A 15,582-nucleotide genomic window follows, 5' to 3' on the forward strand; every position below is an offset into this window, starting at 1 on the left:
TATTCTGGGGACTCTGGAAAGCCTTCCTGGAAGGAGGAGGTGTTCAGATCGGGCCATTTACTGGGAGCGCATCGCTGATTCTCTTTTGCAAATGAGTCTAAGCCGTATGGCATTCTCGGTCCTAAAGAGAACTCCAAGGCAGCACTTCTCAGAAACCAGAAATCCGATCCAGGACTGCAGCTCCCACAGCCTTAGATGATAAAGAATTTAGGTCTTGAGGGGCTCACACGTCCCAGTGGTTTCCTTGAAATCGTACTGAGAAACCCGAGGCGAGCGATGAAAGTGAGGGTCCCCAGGCCCACATCGATCCTGGGGAAGCACTTCTCTCCATCTCCGGGGCTGCCTAATGGGCTGGGTGCGCAGATGTGTCTTAGCTGGGGCTTTGTTTATCCCAGGATTGGCCTCCGCTAGATGGAGGCTGCCAGGAAAGAGTGTGAGCTTGTTTCAGTCCCTTCGATAACATTAATGGCAAGAAACCATTATTCATCCTTTCAAAGAGTGCTTCCCGGGCGCTCTGTGCCAGGCGTCAGGCTGTAAGAGGTGAGGCAAAGCAGATGTCTTCTGGCTGGGAAGTGCCTGGGCCGTGCCTTCCTTTCAGAAGTTATCCGGGACTTGGTCAGGGTGATGGGCAGGGGTGTGGGGACATTGTTGAGGCCGAGTCTACCTCAGACCCGTGAGCTGCCAGGAGCAGGTACCATTTTGTGAGCACTTCCTACTGTGTGCCTGGCTCTCCTGAGTTCCCATTTAATCTTCACGCACCCTTTAAAGATGACTTCCACCCTCCCCGTTTGCTAGAAGAGAACACTGAGGCTCAGAAGGATTATATCACTGGCCCAAAGATCACAGCCAATAACCGGGAGGACAGAATCTCAGTCCCTTAGGTGATGTGCTTCCAGGGGGCAGCTCACCTGAGATGGTGCTTCCAGGTCCCTGGCCCGTACGGGCAGCCCCCCAGCACCACAGGGCTCCCGGACGGGCAGCCCCCCAGCACCGCTGGGCTCCCGGACGGGCAGCCCCCCAGCACCCAGGGCTCCCGGACGGGCAGCCCCCCAGCACCACTGGGCTCCCGGACGGGCAGCCCCCTAGCACCGCAGGGCTCCCGGACGGGCAGCCCCCCAGCACCGCTGGGCTCCCGGACGGGCAGCCCCCCAGCACCGCTGGGCTCCCGGACGGGCAGCCCCACAACACTGCAGAGCCTCGCTGACAGAGGGTTGTCTCACTAGTGGAGGAGGTGAGCTAAGAGTGCACTTTCCTCTAGCTTATGACCAAGAGGTTAATTAGTCAGGCCCCTGACAGCTTGTCCTTCATCCCCCACACACCCAGAGATAATGAAATCACTTCCCAAAGAGAGTCCAAATGCCTTGCTCCCCAGGGAGGTGGTGTTCGAGCTGTTACTCCTTCCCTTTCTCCAAGTGTTCAGTGCGGCGGCCAGAGGTCCCAGCCCTCCCTCCAGATGCCCTAGAAACCAAACTCCGGCTTCTTCATGCTAGAGCCAGTGCAGGCGAACGGGCTCCAACTCAAAGCCGCTTCTCTGGCGTCCTCCCTGGGCCCTTGGCACAGAAGTGTCTCTGGTTTCCCCCACTCCCACCCTTCCCCACCTTGGGAAGATCTGTTCTGAGTTAGGAAAAGAATAAGGGCATTTTTCCATTTGGACGAGTTTCTTGTGTGTGTGTGTTTATTAAATTCAGCTTGAGCTGAAAGATTTGATCACATTATCTAAATGAAGCAGCTGCGGTCCTCAGAGTCTCTGGATGCACTTCATGCCAAAGTGACTCAGGAGGAAGAAGAAATCTTTTCCTATGGGGGTATTTTCAAAAGGACAGTCTGAGAGCACAGCATCCTCAGCCACTCATCCAAGAAAAATTTACTGAGCACCTACTATGGGTAAAACATTGGAGAGGGAAGATGAAAGAGACAGAGTCCCTTTCCTCGTGGGGCAAACTGAAACCATGCCATGACCCAAGCTGCGTGCCCACCCCAGTCTCAATGCCTCAAAGTGCCACTGCTGCCCACCCATGTCAGGAGCACTGATGGGTCTCCACGTGCCCTTTTTTGTTGTTGATTTTTTTTTTTTTTTTGAGAGAAAAACACTAATTTGTTGTTCCACTTATTTATGCATTCATTGGCTGATTCTTGTATGTGCCCTGATCAGGGGTCAAACCTGCAACCTTGGTGTACTGGGACAGCACTCTAACCAACTTAACCACCCAGCCAGGGCCTTTTACATGCCATTCTTAATCTTCCAGCATAGAGCCACCCTGGCTTTGGCACAGGACTCTCCAGCAGGAGCGATGCTTTAGAATCACCTGTGGAGCTTAGCAACTGATTCCTAGGATTCTCCTAGTTCTGGGGCTTCTGATGCGGGAGGTCAGGAGCAGCATTCAGACAAGTGTATTTGAAAGAGTTCCCCTGGCAAACTCCATCCATGTGTTGTCCAAAAACTCTCGAACAAGAGAAAAGTGAGAGTGTCCTATTGGATAGAAGATGCTTTTGTTGGAGATCTTCACCCTGTGTGAGTTCAGGAGGCAATTCAGAGCAGAAATGCTCCAGAGTTTGGAAGAAGCTTTATTCAGTTCTAGTTGTGATCAATGAAACAGTAAGAATGAAACGTGGAGGAACATTGCTGGGAAAATCAGCCTCTGACCTTTTTCCAAATTCTGTAGGGCTGCGGACAGTGATCATTTTACTTTTCGTGGTTGCTTATAGTAGCATCCTTCTTTTCTGCTCCTCCTTTTAAAATTAGTATTAAAAACAAACAACGAAATAGTTCTCCTTTTCCAGGTAGAAGGAATCCCTTTCTAAACATCTCATGGTTTCCAAGTGAGCCAGGGCGTTGCTGAGTTTGCTCTCTCTCTGTCTCTTACATCAGCAGTGCAGAATTTCATAGGAACCGGCCTTCGTGCTTGGAGAGTGAATCCGGCAAAATTGCAGAGATGGTTGCTTAGGATTTGTGCCAGTTCCAATTAGGCCCTGTTGTGTTCACTGTCCAGCCACCTGCTTCTTCCAGGAAGTGGGCCAGAGGTCGGAGGAATTTAGCCATCAGCCACAAGGGGCAGGCCGTTCTGCCTTACCCAAGACCTAATTAAATAAAATTTAACCAAAAGACGAACTCGGGTAATGCTGGTTAGAGGCACTATTTTGTCCAGTTCAATCCTAGTCCATTCAAGTCAAGTCATAAAAAGAAAGTAAAGCATTAAAGAGCCTGATGAGCTTACTAAAATGAAGACTCCTAGTCTTTAACCTCAGATAGTTGGATTTGGTAGACCTGGACAGGGCCAGACATCTGTGTTTCTACAAACACAACCCAGTTGATTCTGATGTAGGTGGAGGGTTGACCGGACTTTGGGAAACACTGCAAGTCCCATCAAGCCAGGGGTTGCCTTAATTCAAACACCTAGAGCCTAGCATGAAGCAGATACTCAGTAATACTCAGTGAATGGGTTTTAAAATGCATGAATGAATTTAAAAATGAATTAAGGGGTTGTACTTTCAGCGGTCTGCATCTGAAAGAAATGAAATATGTGATCATGTGACTTTTGCTGCATAATATAGAAAAACTGGTACTCTATATGAGACTGTCTTCTTTTTAATAAAAGCAGGCCACTCTTAAATGTGTTTTTCTCCTTTTAGTTAAGACTCTAACCTATTTTGCAATTCCATGTATAGAGATAACAAGTTTGTTCAACACACATATTTCATTCTTTTTCCCCTGAACATCCTTCAGCCTAATTTTTCCAAATCTCAGTTGAGCTCATCTAAAAACTGTCCTCTATTTCTAAGGAAATAGAGTTAGGAGTTAGTTAATAGCATCTTGTGTTTTTTTTTTAAGTTTTAGTTAAAGTATTGATATATTATAAGAAATGCCAATAGTACCATTTTGGGTTGGTCTGAATGATTTCAGGCTTTGAAATTAATCTTGACTAAGTGATATGATAAGGTAAAAACATAAAAATAAAAAATTGTTCTCTATTTTTTTCTCATTCTAGGAGCAATCCCGGATGTTGGAAATGGGGATAACTGGCCCAGAAGGCCATGTACTGAGCAGACCAGAGGAGGTGAGTAGCGGGGGGGGGTGGTAGGGGTGAGTAGGGGGGAGAAGAGAGAGAAGCAGTGCAGTAGGGGCTTTCTGTTTCTTTTATTATTATCTTTATTGTTGAGAGTATTACACATGTCCCCCCTTTTGGGGGCGGGCTTTCTTTTTTTTACCAGCACCTTCTGAGAGACTGCCATTGTCACAGTCCCAGTCCTGGCTGTTCCCTGATGGCATGTCAGTCATTTTACATTCGCGGTGCTAGCCTTCAGCCCGCCTTCCCTAGGCACCTGCAACACAGTGCACGCACAACACTGCGGAAGGCAGGCGGTGAGGCTCTGTGCCTGAGGCTCTGTGCTGACCAGAAGCAAGGCTGTAGCCTTTCTTCCAAAGGCCAGCAGACCAAGCCAACTCAGGGGCCCCTAAGGAAATTAGAAAGGAATGCTTACCTCTGACCCCTAATCTCTCCAAAGATAACACCAGTTGGAGAGAACTCGCACTTCTTCGGTAGGAGTGTAAATATCTAAATCCTTTCTTAATCGGTGTGAATTCCAGAGACATTTCTACTTATTCCCTCATTTCATATTGTATTTTGAATCCCGCAAAATATTGGCCATGTGGATAGGAGGCTGAATGGGTTTTAACAGGCAGCATGTCTGCCAGTTTGTGTGAAGGGGATGGTTGCATGTAGGTTGGGAAGTTTCCCACGTGTAAAGTGAATACTGATTAGTGACTGTGCTTAGCAGCTGAAGCGAGAGTGAAAGGTTAGTAGGGGCTGATTCCATGTCTCTGGGATGTCAGCAATCTCAGCTGCTGGCCCAGGGCACAGCTGGGAGTTGGCTGCTCATACGGCTGAGAGCATATTGGCTTTGGGGACTTGCCTGGGTCTGGCACCTGGAGCGAATCAAGGCCCTCCGTGTCAGCGAGGTGAACCATGTTCCTGTTCTGTCCTTCCTAGCCCCGCTCTGCAGCAAGTAGACCAAGGAGCCCAACCAGAAATGATCCCATTTCCAATGTCCATCTCTTTCGGAATCTTTTTAAAAAGTAAATCATTACACACATAGAGAAAAGTATTCCTATCATAAAAGCACAATGAATTTTGCCCGGCCAGTGTGGCTCAGTAGATTGAGCATCGTCCCGTGGACTGAGAGGTCCCGGTTTTATTCCCGGTCAGGGCACATGCCCCGGTTGTGGGCTTGATCCCCAGTAGGGACCGTGCAGGAGGCAGCCGATCCATGTTTCTGTCTCTCTCTCACTAAAAATATCAATAAGAACATGTTTTTAAAAGAGTACAATGAATTTTCACAGACTGAATACACTTACATAACTAGCACCCAGGTGGAGACACAGAACATCATCAATCCCCCAGAAACTCCTTTGTCCAATGATATTTTTGTTACCAGTTGAAATAATTGATAATTTTGTTGGGAATGTAAATTGGTGCAGCACTATGGACAACAGTAAGGAGGTTCCTCAAAAAATTAAAAATAGAACTATGACCAATTCCTCTTCTGGGTATTTATCCAAAGAAAATGAAAATACTAATTCCAAAAGATATCTGCCCCCTATATTTATTGTAGCATTATTTATCATAGCTAAGATATGGAAACAACGGAAGTGTCTATCGATGGTTAAACGGATGAGAAAATGTGGTACACACACACACACACACACACACACACACACAGGAATATTATTCAGCCATAAAAATGAATGAAATTCTGCCATTTGTAATAACATGGATGGACCTTAAGGGGATTATGCTATGTGACATAAGTCAGAAAAAGAAGGATAAATACCCTAGGATCTCACTTTTGTGTGGAATCTAAGAAACAAAACCACAGTCATCCCCCCATCTTAACACTCCCCCCCCCCAAAATAAACAAGCTCATAGATACAAAGAACAGATTGGTGGTTGCCAAAGACAAGGGGTAGGGAGATTGGATGAAGATGGTCAAAAGGTACAACTTTCCAGCTATAAAATAAGTCAGTCATGGGGATGTAAGGTACAGCACGGTGACTGTAGTTAATAATACTGTACTGCATAGCTGACAGTTGCTAAGAAAGTAGAACTCGGAACTTCTCATCGCTAGAACAAAATCTGTAACTGCGTGTGACGGACGTTGACAAGACTTGTTATGGTGATCATGTGGCCCTGGGTACAAACAGCGAGTTAGTTTGTTGTACACCTGAAACTAATATAGTGCTGCGTGCTAATTAAACCTCAATGAAAACAACTGGGATGGAGTTCCAGCCACAGCATCCCGGTGAACGTCTGTGTCCTTGATGCCAGGCCCTCTCTGGATCAGTGGCTTTTGCCCAGCGCTGTGCCAGCTGCGTGGTTGCAGGGTGCTTGCTGCTCTGGATGGTGGGTGTGACTGGGCATAAAGAAGCCGCGATCAGAGCGGTGGAGGCACCGGCCGTCGTGTCTGCAGGACTGGAAAGCGGTTTGCGCGGTGCGAGAGGACGGGGCGATCAGCCCTGTCCCCGACAGTTTTCTTAAATGCTGGTCGCTGTTGAGATATGCTGACAAGATAGATCCGTCAGCAGCAGCCAGGGGATTTCTGAGCAGAGTCTATTTTTGTTCCTTGGTTTGTTTGTCCAACCCCCCCACACCCTGTTCCTCCCTGCTCCCGTCTCCTTTTTAGTAGAAAGCCTCCTGGCGGCAGATCCCGACAATCCGGGAAGCCCTTCTGGGTGAAGTTGGAGAGTGATGTCACCTTCCAAAGATAGTCATGTTGTCAAGGTGCTGAAGATCCTGCAGGGCTTCGAGGGAACGAGATGACAGGGGCGGGGGTGGAGGTCAGGGGCACGGAGAGGTCGACATAGGTGTGAAGAGGGGGCTGGAGGAGCCAGCTCCAGTGATGCTGCTCAGAGCTGAGCACCAGGCCCAGAGATTTCACTCTGGGCACTCCAGGAAGGTGACCACACTTCCAGGGTTGCCCACCTGGATCGAAGCGCAGCGAGGGGGATGCCAGGTGGGCCAGCCCAGTCCTTAGAGTCTGTCTGCCGAGCCACGCTCACTGTGGGCAGGGGCTGGTTTATATCCGGCATCTTTAGGCTATTTTTGGTCCTTTTTAAAGGGTTGGGCTGCAGAGGCCAACCAGAATGTCATATCCATCCAAAAAGGAACTGTTGCCCATTGAATGGAAAAGTGCCAGTGTCTCTGCCTTGGGCCAAATCGGACTAACCTGGGTGGTAATTTTGGGTACAACACAGGCTCTCGCACACCAGGCAGAAGCTGCCATCGGCACCCATCGGGACACTGGGCTCGTCCCAGGAGCGGGCGAGTCGCCTTGTGCAGACGAACCCCTTTAATCCTCAAAACAGCCTGTATGTTTCAGGCTCTATATTATCCCCACTTTATGGATAAGGAAACCGAGGCTTTAGGAGGTTGTGTGAGTACCTGAGGTCACCCAGCTTCTAAGTGGCAAAACTGAACTAAGACCCAGGCCATTTGAGAAGGCCTGAGCTCTCAGACCCTGATTTCTTAGTTAGAGAGGGAACCACTCTTCCTAACGTACTGGGTGCAGCGGGGCTGGTTAGCCTCTTTGCAAACGTGAATTCTGCATTAGGGTGGGGTGGCGGAGACTGTCGACAAAAGAAGTCTTTGTGCTGCTGGAATTAACCCCTCTCTGTCCACCTGTGGCTGCAGGAAAGGGTTAGAAGACACGACGCCTCATTGCCTGGACTGGTTATTTCATACATATTGGTGTTAGGATTGTGTTTTGCCAGAGAATCAGCCCTGGGAACATTAGGGAGCAAAGACTTCCACCCACGTGGCCTTTGTGGTCATCGCAGGGAGGGGAGAGAAAAACTCTAGCTGCGTTGATACAGTGTTTGCTCTGTGCCAGGCCGACCAATGTCACTCAACAGGCCTGCGCTGGCCTGTCGCGATCTCCACGTCACAGGCGAGGGGCGGAGGCACCGGAAGCCCAGTCAGCGGGCACAGCCGGCCGGTGCTCGATCTGAGATTTCCATCCAGTGCGTCCAGCTCTAGGCTTGCAACGGCGGCCCCGTCCTCAGAGTGGGGGGGCAGGGGCGTGGTGGTGTAGAGAGGCTTCCACTCCTGTTGACTCCTGACACCTTTTTCTTGTTGCAGCTGGAAGCCGAGGCTGTGTTCCGTGCCATCACCATCGCCAGTCAGACCAACTGCCCTCTGTATGTCACGAAGGTCATGAGCAAGAGTGCGGCCGACCTCATTTCACAAGCCAGGAAAAAAGGTGATCCGTGCTCCCAAGATCTGGGGGCGCTGACGCTGCACGTGTCCTTTCTTCCCTGGATGACTGTATAAACGGTGCCTGTTTGCTCCTGCCTCGCTCTCCGGGGAGCCCTTCATCCCTGGTGGCCCATTGGAGTTTTCCCTGCATCCCCGTGGGTAACAGGATCCTGGGATTAATCCCACTGGGCAGAGGAGTAAACTGAGGCTCAGGAAGGTTCGTGGTTTCCCCGAGGTGACACAGCTTGAATCAGGTCTTTGGAGACTGGGTTCGTCTTTCTTTCTCCGTTTGATCTTTTATCGTCAGGTTACATTGTCTGAGCTTTATAAATGGACGTATTGATCAAGAGTGTATTGGGTGCAGAAGTCAAAGATCCAACGCAAACTGACTTAGAAACAAAAGTGACTTTTCGGTTGAAGGTGTTTCAGGCGTGGCCGCACCGAGGGGGTGAAGCGAAGGGATGAGGACTCTGTCTCTCACTCCCGTCCTGGGCCTGCTGGCCCCTCTGGTGACCTTACTTTCAGCACGGACAGTGACAAGAATGAATGCCGAGAGGCACCTGTTGTCCTCCACGCTGCTGGCGGAGGGAGAGCGTGATAAGGAGGGAGAGTACATCTTTTCCAACAGCTCAAGGCCAAGGCCCCAGGACTGCGATGGCCTTGGCTGGGTCATGGGCTTCTCCCTGAACCCGTACCTGCTCTGGGGACAGCGCAGTTGATTGGCCAGGGCTGAGGGCAGGGTGCGGCGGCAGGGCCCACCCCCTGAGCCACACAGATTAACACAGGTTATTTTAGAAAAGGGGTTGAATGGGCAGCACGGCCTTCGTGACCTGGGACGCCGTCCCCAAGGCCTTCGGCCACTTTCCTTCATTGCTGTTAACTTGGGCTTCGTGTGCTCACCTTGTGCTAAGCTCAGGGTCACTCCCCTTTCCGGGCACTTCCTGCTTCTCGTTCTTGTCCTGAATGGGAGACTAGTGGGCTCACTCATGAACGATGTGGACGGGAGCCTGGCTGCGTGGGGCTGGGAGCCAGGAGGGACCAGGCCCGTTCTGGGACTGTGACCACGGTGTGCCGTGGCTGTCCTGGAAGTGGAGAGACCCACGACGAGTGGTTTCTCTCCCACACTCAGAACTCGTCGGTGAAACTCCAGGCGTAAGTGAGTAGGGTGGCTGAACATAGTCCCAGCTGACTCTGGGACTCGGGCTTCGGCTCCCTGGCCTCTGGCAGAGGGAGGGACTTGTCCTGATGGTCTAGACAGTCTTTCTGGCGGGCAGATTCCGGGGCACCTCCCGCCTTGTGCTGCTCCCAGGGAGACTGCTGTTTTCTCTCTGCTCTTCAGTGTCTCAACATGAACACTGGTGGCTGCTCCACTCGGTGTGATCATCAGGCGACAGCCAGGAAGGCGGTCCCATGTTCCTTACCTACTGGAGAAAGGCAGAGGAAGAAAAAGAAAGCAAAGAGCACAGGGAACACCCCACACCTCTCCACATGACCACCGACCGTAGTCCTCCTCCAAGGCACTTCGGCTACATCCTGCCGGGGCCCCCTCGGGATACTCTGGGGGCCTCAGGACGGACTGTTTCAATTACATGTTGGGCCTTATTTTGACCTTCATGTAAAAACATTCCTCGCCCTTAGCCATCTAACTCATGATTCACCAGCAAGGACGAGTACCGCTGTGTCTCTAGGGTGACACGGTAGCATCGTTTCAGTGACCAAAAACCGGCCGCTGAGATGGAAGCCAGTAAGCTGCGCATGAACTGGGGAAGAGTCAAGGGCGTTCAGACAGGAAGACAGAGTGTAGCAGGGCTCCCCTCCCCCCCAGCAGGTCACGCTGTAAGCCCGCGTGTTTGATCACCCAGTGCTCTGGCGCAGCTCAGCATTGCTGCTCAGAATGAATACTGGGAATCGGCAGTGTAACGGAGACCAACTGTGTGTCCTGCGCTCACATAAATAAATACAGGCAGATCGCGGAGACACTGCATTTGGTTCCAGGCCATCATGACAAAGCATGGATTTTTCGGTTTCCCAGTGCGTATTGAAAAGCCATGTTTACACTATATGGTAGTCTGTTGCGTGTGCAATAGCATTATGTCTAAAAAATAAAACACATACCTTAATTAAATACATACCTTTTTGCCCTGGCCGGTGTGGCTGAGCGGTCAGAGCGTTGGCCCACGGACCACAGAGTCATGGGTTTGATTCCTGGTCAAGGGCACACACCTCAGTTGCAGGTTCAATCCTCAGCCCCAGTCAGGGTCGTTCTGGAGGCAACCCTTCAATGTGTCTCTCTCACATCAATGTTTCTCCCTCCCTCCCTCCCACTCTGTCTGGGGAAAAAAAAAAAATCAGTGGAAAAATATCCTCGGGTGAGGATTAAAAACAAACCAAAAACCTTTTTGCTAAACATTGCTAACCGTCCTCTGAGACTTCAAGGCATACTCTTTTTGCGAGTGGAGACTCTTGCCTTCAATTTGTAAAAAACATAATATCTGCAAAGTGCCATAAAAGGAGGTATGCTTCCACTTTAAATTTATTATGATGCAGAATTCTCAGAGGACCCTGAAAAATAGGCATTATCACCCCGTTTCAGATGAGGAGATTGAAGCACACCTTGTCCAGATCTCTCCCCGCTTGGAAAACTGTATGCAAGCCTGGGTATAATGAAAACCTTTACTTTTTCTACTCTTCCTTCTACGGGTATTCCAAAGGGAGAGTTCTTCTACGTTTAAAGTTGTCATTTCTCCTAATGGCCCTCGAGTGCTTGCCTTGGCTTTCATTTCTTCTTTTCTTTGTGGCCCTGTATGCTTTAGTTTGGTAAATATTTTCGGAGAGCCCTTGAAATTCACATTAGTCATGTGCGATCCTTGTTGAGTGTCATTTCAAAGAGCAGGGGTTGGCTAAAAGTCAGTTTATCATTGTGCCTATGGAAAAAGACATGCAGGTTATGATGACTACAATAGCTTTATTAACACAGAAGAATGTCGCTCACAGCTGTGAACCTTGGCCCACCCCTGGAGGCATCGTTGCCATGGCTTCCTTCTTTTGCCCTTGGCAGACACCCCAGCTCAATCCTGCGGTCTTTTCCAGTGGACCCAGAACCAGTATTAGAATTCCTCCCTATGCAGAAGTTCAGGCAACCAGAATCAACTGACAGCAGTTGGAGCAAGGCAAAACCCATTTATAATCCTGGCCATGGAGCCTTCCTGAACTTTGACCCTGTGGGGAACTTGAATGTGGAAGATGAAGGACCAAAGCTAAAGAAGCCCAGGGAGATGCAGCCCATCTCTAGCCCAGGACCCTGGCACGGAAAATCTTGGTACCAGCCCACCTCCCGTGAGATCGCGTTTGCCTTCTGTATCACGGTCCCCTCTTCATTAAGCCCGATAACAGCTTAGATCAGTCTGTTTCCTAATATCCTTCCTCTCCTTGATTTGGGCATTTAAGACCCTAATTCCAGACATACAGGGTCCAAGAAGCTAGCCTCATCTTTGATGAGCCCTAGGTTATTGGGTGTCCTTGAGCAAATCCCTCCTTGCCTCAGGATAGGGGGTAACGGACTTGTCGAAAAGACCACGGGAGCCTCTCCTCCACAGGAGCGGGTGTTACTCTGTGGAACCGAAGCATGTCCCTGGAGCCGCAGGGTCTAGCAGTTCCCAATGACGTGGGCACATTTGGGGCTTTGGGGTCCCACTGTGGGAAGGAGGAGGTATAAAGAAACTAGGTTCATTGAGCATCTCCTTTGTGCCGGACACTTGGTACATGTCAGATCCTTTCATTTTTCACAAGCCTGGGAAGTAGACATTATTTTGTTTCCTCGGTTCTGGGACAGATCTATGCCATGTTTTAATATTTCTGAAATGAGAGTGAAGCTTTTCATCAATGTATATATATTTTTCTTTTCCCTCCAATTTTAATTTGCCTCAAAACTTGAGAATGAATACTGTATCTTGCAAGCAATGGTTTCTTATAATCTGAGGAATACATTCCCCCCCCACCCCCCATTTAGCAGCTAGAAAAGCAAAGGCTTAGAAGAGGTGGGAGCATGGACTTGAACCCAGGCTTTGACTCCAGAGCCACAGCCTTGAGTAGGCTAAGAGGCCCAGGGCAGTCACACCTTAGGCAAACTCTCTGCCTGTTTCCTACCCCGTGCAGGAAACGTGGTCTTTGGTGAGCCCATCACTGCCAGCCTCGGCACAGACGGAACCCATTACTGGAGCAAGAACTGGGCCAAGGCAGCTGCATTTGTGACATCCCCACCTCTGAGTCCTGACCCGACCACTCCTGACTACATCAACTCCTTGCTGGCCAGGTTGGTACAGAGGGGCAAGCAGCTGGCATTGCGTGGGAACATCCTGCGGCTGGTGAGATGAGGCCTAGAGCAGCCCGTCCATCAGCTAGACTGGGGTCTACAGCGGAGAGGCGGAGAGAATTCCCCTGCCATCTGGAGCGCAGACAGCAGGCTCTTCCCCATTGTATTTTTTAAAAAAATACTACAGTAGTCATATTAATAATGGTAATAGCAGTTAATGTGTATTGTGTGCCAGGCACTAGGGTGAGACCACACACATGATCTCATTGTTCATTATAACAACTTTGAGTGAGAGATTTTTATAACTGTAGTACAGAATAAGCAGCTAATGGTCAGAACGACTAAATTATTTGCCGACTTTTGAACAGGTGATCATGATGACCACCTAACCACAATGATAGGAGGGCTCATTTGCTGCTGTCCTCTGCGGATCAGTCCCATCATTCCTTTGGGTCCCCTCTATTTTATTACACAAGAGATGATTTCATTTTCCAGATGGGGTAACCAGGCCCCAGAGAGGGGAAGAAATTTACCCAAATCCACATAGTCGGCAAGAAATAGGGGAAGGATTCCAAACTCAAGTCTTGGCACTGTAAACGCTGACCCTAGACACTTGAGCCTGGGCCCCAGGTGCCTCTAGCCACCTGTGCCGTTCACATGGACTTTTCTCCTTTGCCAGTGGGGACCTGCAGCTCTCTGGCAGTGCCCACTGCACCTTCAGCACTGCCCAGAAAGCGATCGGGAAGGACAACTTCACAGCCATTCCTGAAGGCACCAATGGGGTGGAGGAGCGGATGTCTGTCATCTGGGACAAGGCCGTGGTAAGGATCAAGGTCACGGGAGGGTGGCCAGGCTGTGCAGTGATTGTCTCTCTGTGTCTTGTGGCAAAGAGGCCTGGTTTTATTTTCCTTGTTAACATCACAGAAGCTGCCAAAACAATAGCCATGCAAATGAAGGTTCTCTCAAAGATTTCAGAAAAATTAGTGATTAAGTTATTAAGTTGATCATGTCCCTCTGTTCTATTTTAAAAATCCCAGAGACACTCATTTTAGAGCCAAATAGAAAATGTATGATCTGACGCCTCATCTGTCTACACAGTGTAATCCACCAAGTTTCTCTTTTCTTCTTGGCTACCAGGAAGCTCAAAGCTAGATTTTAGTCTAAATTTTCCTTTCCTTAGCTGGGCTTTTTATTTTGAGAAGAGGGAAAGGATAAATATTTTTATCTCTTCTCTTATATACTTAGATTTTATCTTTTTCTTTTAAACATCATTATGCATGAATGTATGTGTTTATGTTGGCACTATCTGGAATTGTTAAAAAAAATAATATATATAAATATACATATATATTTATTTCCAACATGGTACATTCTCAATAAAGAACACTTGGAAACCACCGAAAAACACATACATGAAAGAAAACAAAAATTACTCATAAATTCCATACCCCGGGGATAACCATTGTTATCATTTGGGTGAGTTTCTTCCGTATTTATCCTATGTCCGTGCAAATACAAACACATTTTAAAAAATTGGCTCATCATCACATGTTTTCATTGTGAACTCTCTATAATACTTTTTGGAATTAGAAGGGGTAAAAAAAGTAAGTAAATGTATGGAATAACCAGAAAAAAAATGCAAACTTCAGGATCAGTAACTTCCCTCTTAAGCCATGTGTTTAATTGTTTTGCCTGGGCGACCAAGACAGCCCGGCCATTTCTGAAAGCTTGCTGGGTGGGGTTCTGTGCTCACAACCCCAGAGGTCCCTGTTTGTTTTGGGGGGCCTTTGTAGTCACCCTGCTATGAGCTTAGAAACTCCACGTTGACTGTTTAAAAAACAAATCATGTTTCCATAGGCCACAGGGAAAATGGATGAAAACCAGTTTGTGGCCGTGACAAGCACAAATGCTGCAAAGATCTTCAACCTGTACCCCCGCAAGGGGAGAATATCTGTGGGTTCCGACAGCGACCTGGTGATCTGGGATCCAGATGCCGTAAAGATCGTCTCTGCCAAGAACCATCAGTCGGTGAGGCTGGAGCGGCGGGCGGAATGCGTGCGAGGAGCTTGGTCAGGACAGAGGTGTGGATGTGGGGGGCCAGGGTAGTTAGGAGCCTGTGTTCCCATAACAGACCATCCCAAATTTCCAGTGACTTCAAACCTCAACAGTTTCTCACTCCCGCTTTCCAAATGAGCCAGCAGACGGGCTCTGCCTACTACAGCCACTCGGGGACGGAGGCTGATAGAGATGTCCTCTCTACACGTGCCCATGATTGTGAGGCTGGGGCCCAGGACATGGGACATGGTGTACTGTGTGTCCAAAAGCTTCCCCGAGATGTCACTTCCTGTCACGCTGCATCGGCCAAAGCCCATCCTGTGGCCCCAGCTTCCTCCAGGAGACAGGAAGTGCAATGGTGCCCGGCAGGAAAAGGGTGACCAGCACTGATGACTCCTCAGGGGGAGGGCAGGCGGAAGATAACAAATAACTAAAGCCTAGTACCTGACAGAGAGGGGCTTAATGCTTGTTAATAAAAATAGTTACAATTTTTTTTTAATCCTCATCTGAGGATATTTTTTTCATTTATCTTTAGATAGAGTGGGAGGGAAGGTGGGAGGGGGAGAGAGAGAGAGAGAGACATCCATGTGAGAGCGTCACATCAGTTGGCTGCCCTCCTGCTCGACCCTGACCGGGGCTGGGCATTGAACCACAACCGAGGTATGTGCTGTTGACCGGAATCGAACCCACGACTCTTTGGACAGTGGGCAGATGCTCTAACCACTGAGAAAACTGGCCAAGGCTTGTTTTTGTTTTTTAAATCCTCACCTGAGAATATTTTCCCCATTTATCTTTAGATAGAGTGGAGGGGAGGAGGGAGAGAGAGAGAGAGAGAGACACGGATGTGAGAGAGACACACTGATGGGCGGTAGGTACTATTTTTAAGCACCTGTGTTTCAGGTCCTGTGCTTGTAACTCATCTGATCTCCATAACAGTCTTCCATGGCCAGGCACGATCCTTACCCC

The 15,582-nt window shown here is 49.1% G+C and overlaps 1 protein-coding gene across 2 annotated transcripts in view; it reads left to right on the top strand.

The window, feature by feature from the left end:
* The window catches only part of DPYSL3 (dihydropyrimidinase like 3), a 106,677-nt gene that overhangs the window by 85,151 nt on the left and 5,944 nt on the right, over positions 1–15,582 (top strand). For both annotated transcript variants that reach the window (XM_036240879.1, XM_036240880.1), the window contains exons 7-11: positions 3,987–4,055; positions 8,133–8,253; positions 12,405–12,561; positions 13,241–13,382; positions 14,419–14,589. In XM_036240879.1, the coding sequence (XP_036096772.1) occupies positions 3,987–4,055; positions 8,133–8,253; positions 12,405–12,561; positions 13,241–13,382; positions 14,419–14,589 (660 nt within the window). The remainder of the gene's footprint in view (positions 1–3,986; positions 4,056–8,132; positions 8,254–12,404; positions 12,562–13,240; positions 13,383–14,418; positions 14,590–15,582) is intronic.

This window comes from Molossus molossus, unplaced genomic scaffold (assembly GCF_014108415.1).
Source record: "Molossus molossus isolate mMolMol1 unplaced genomic scaffold, mMolMol1.p scaffold_m16_p_4, whole genome shotgun sequence".
Taxonomy (NCBI): Eukaryota; Metazoa; Chordata; class Mammalia; order Chiroptera; family Molossidae; genus Molossus; species Molossus molossus.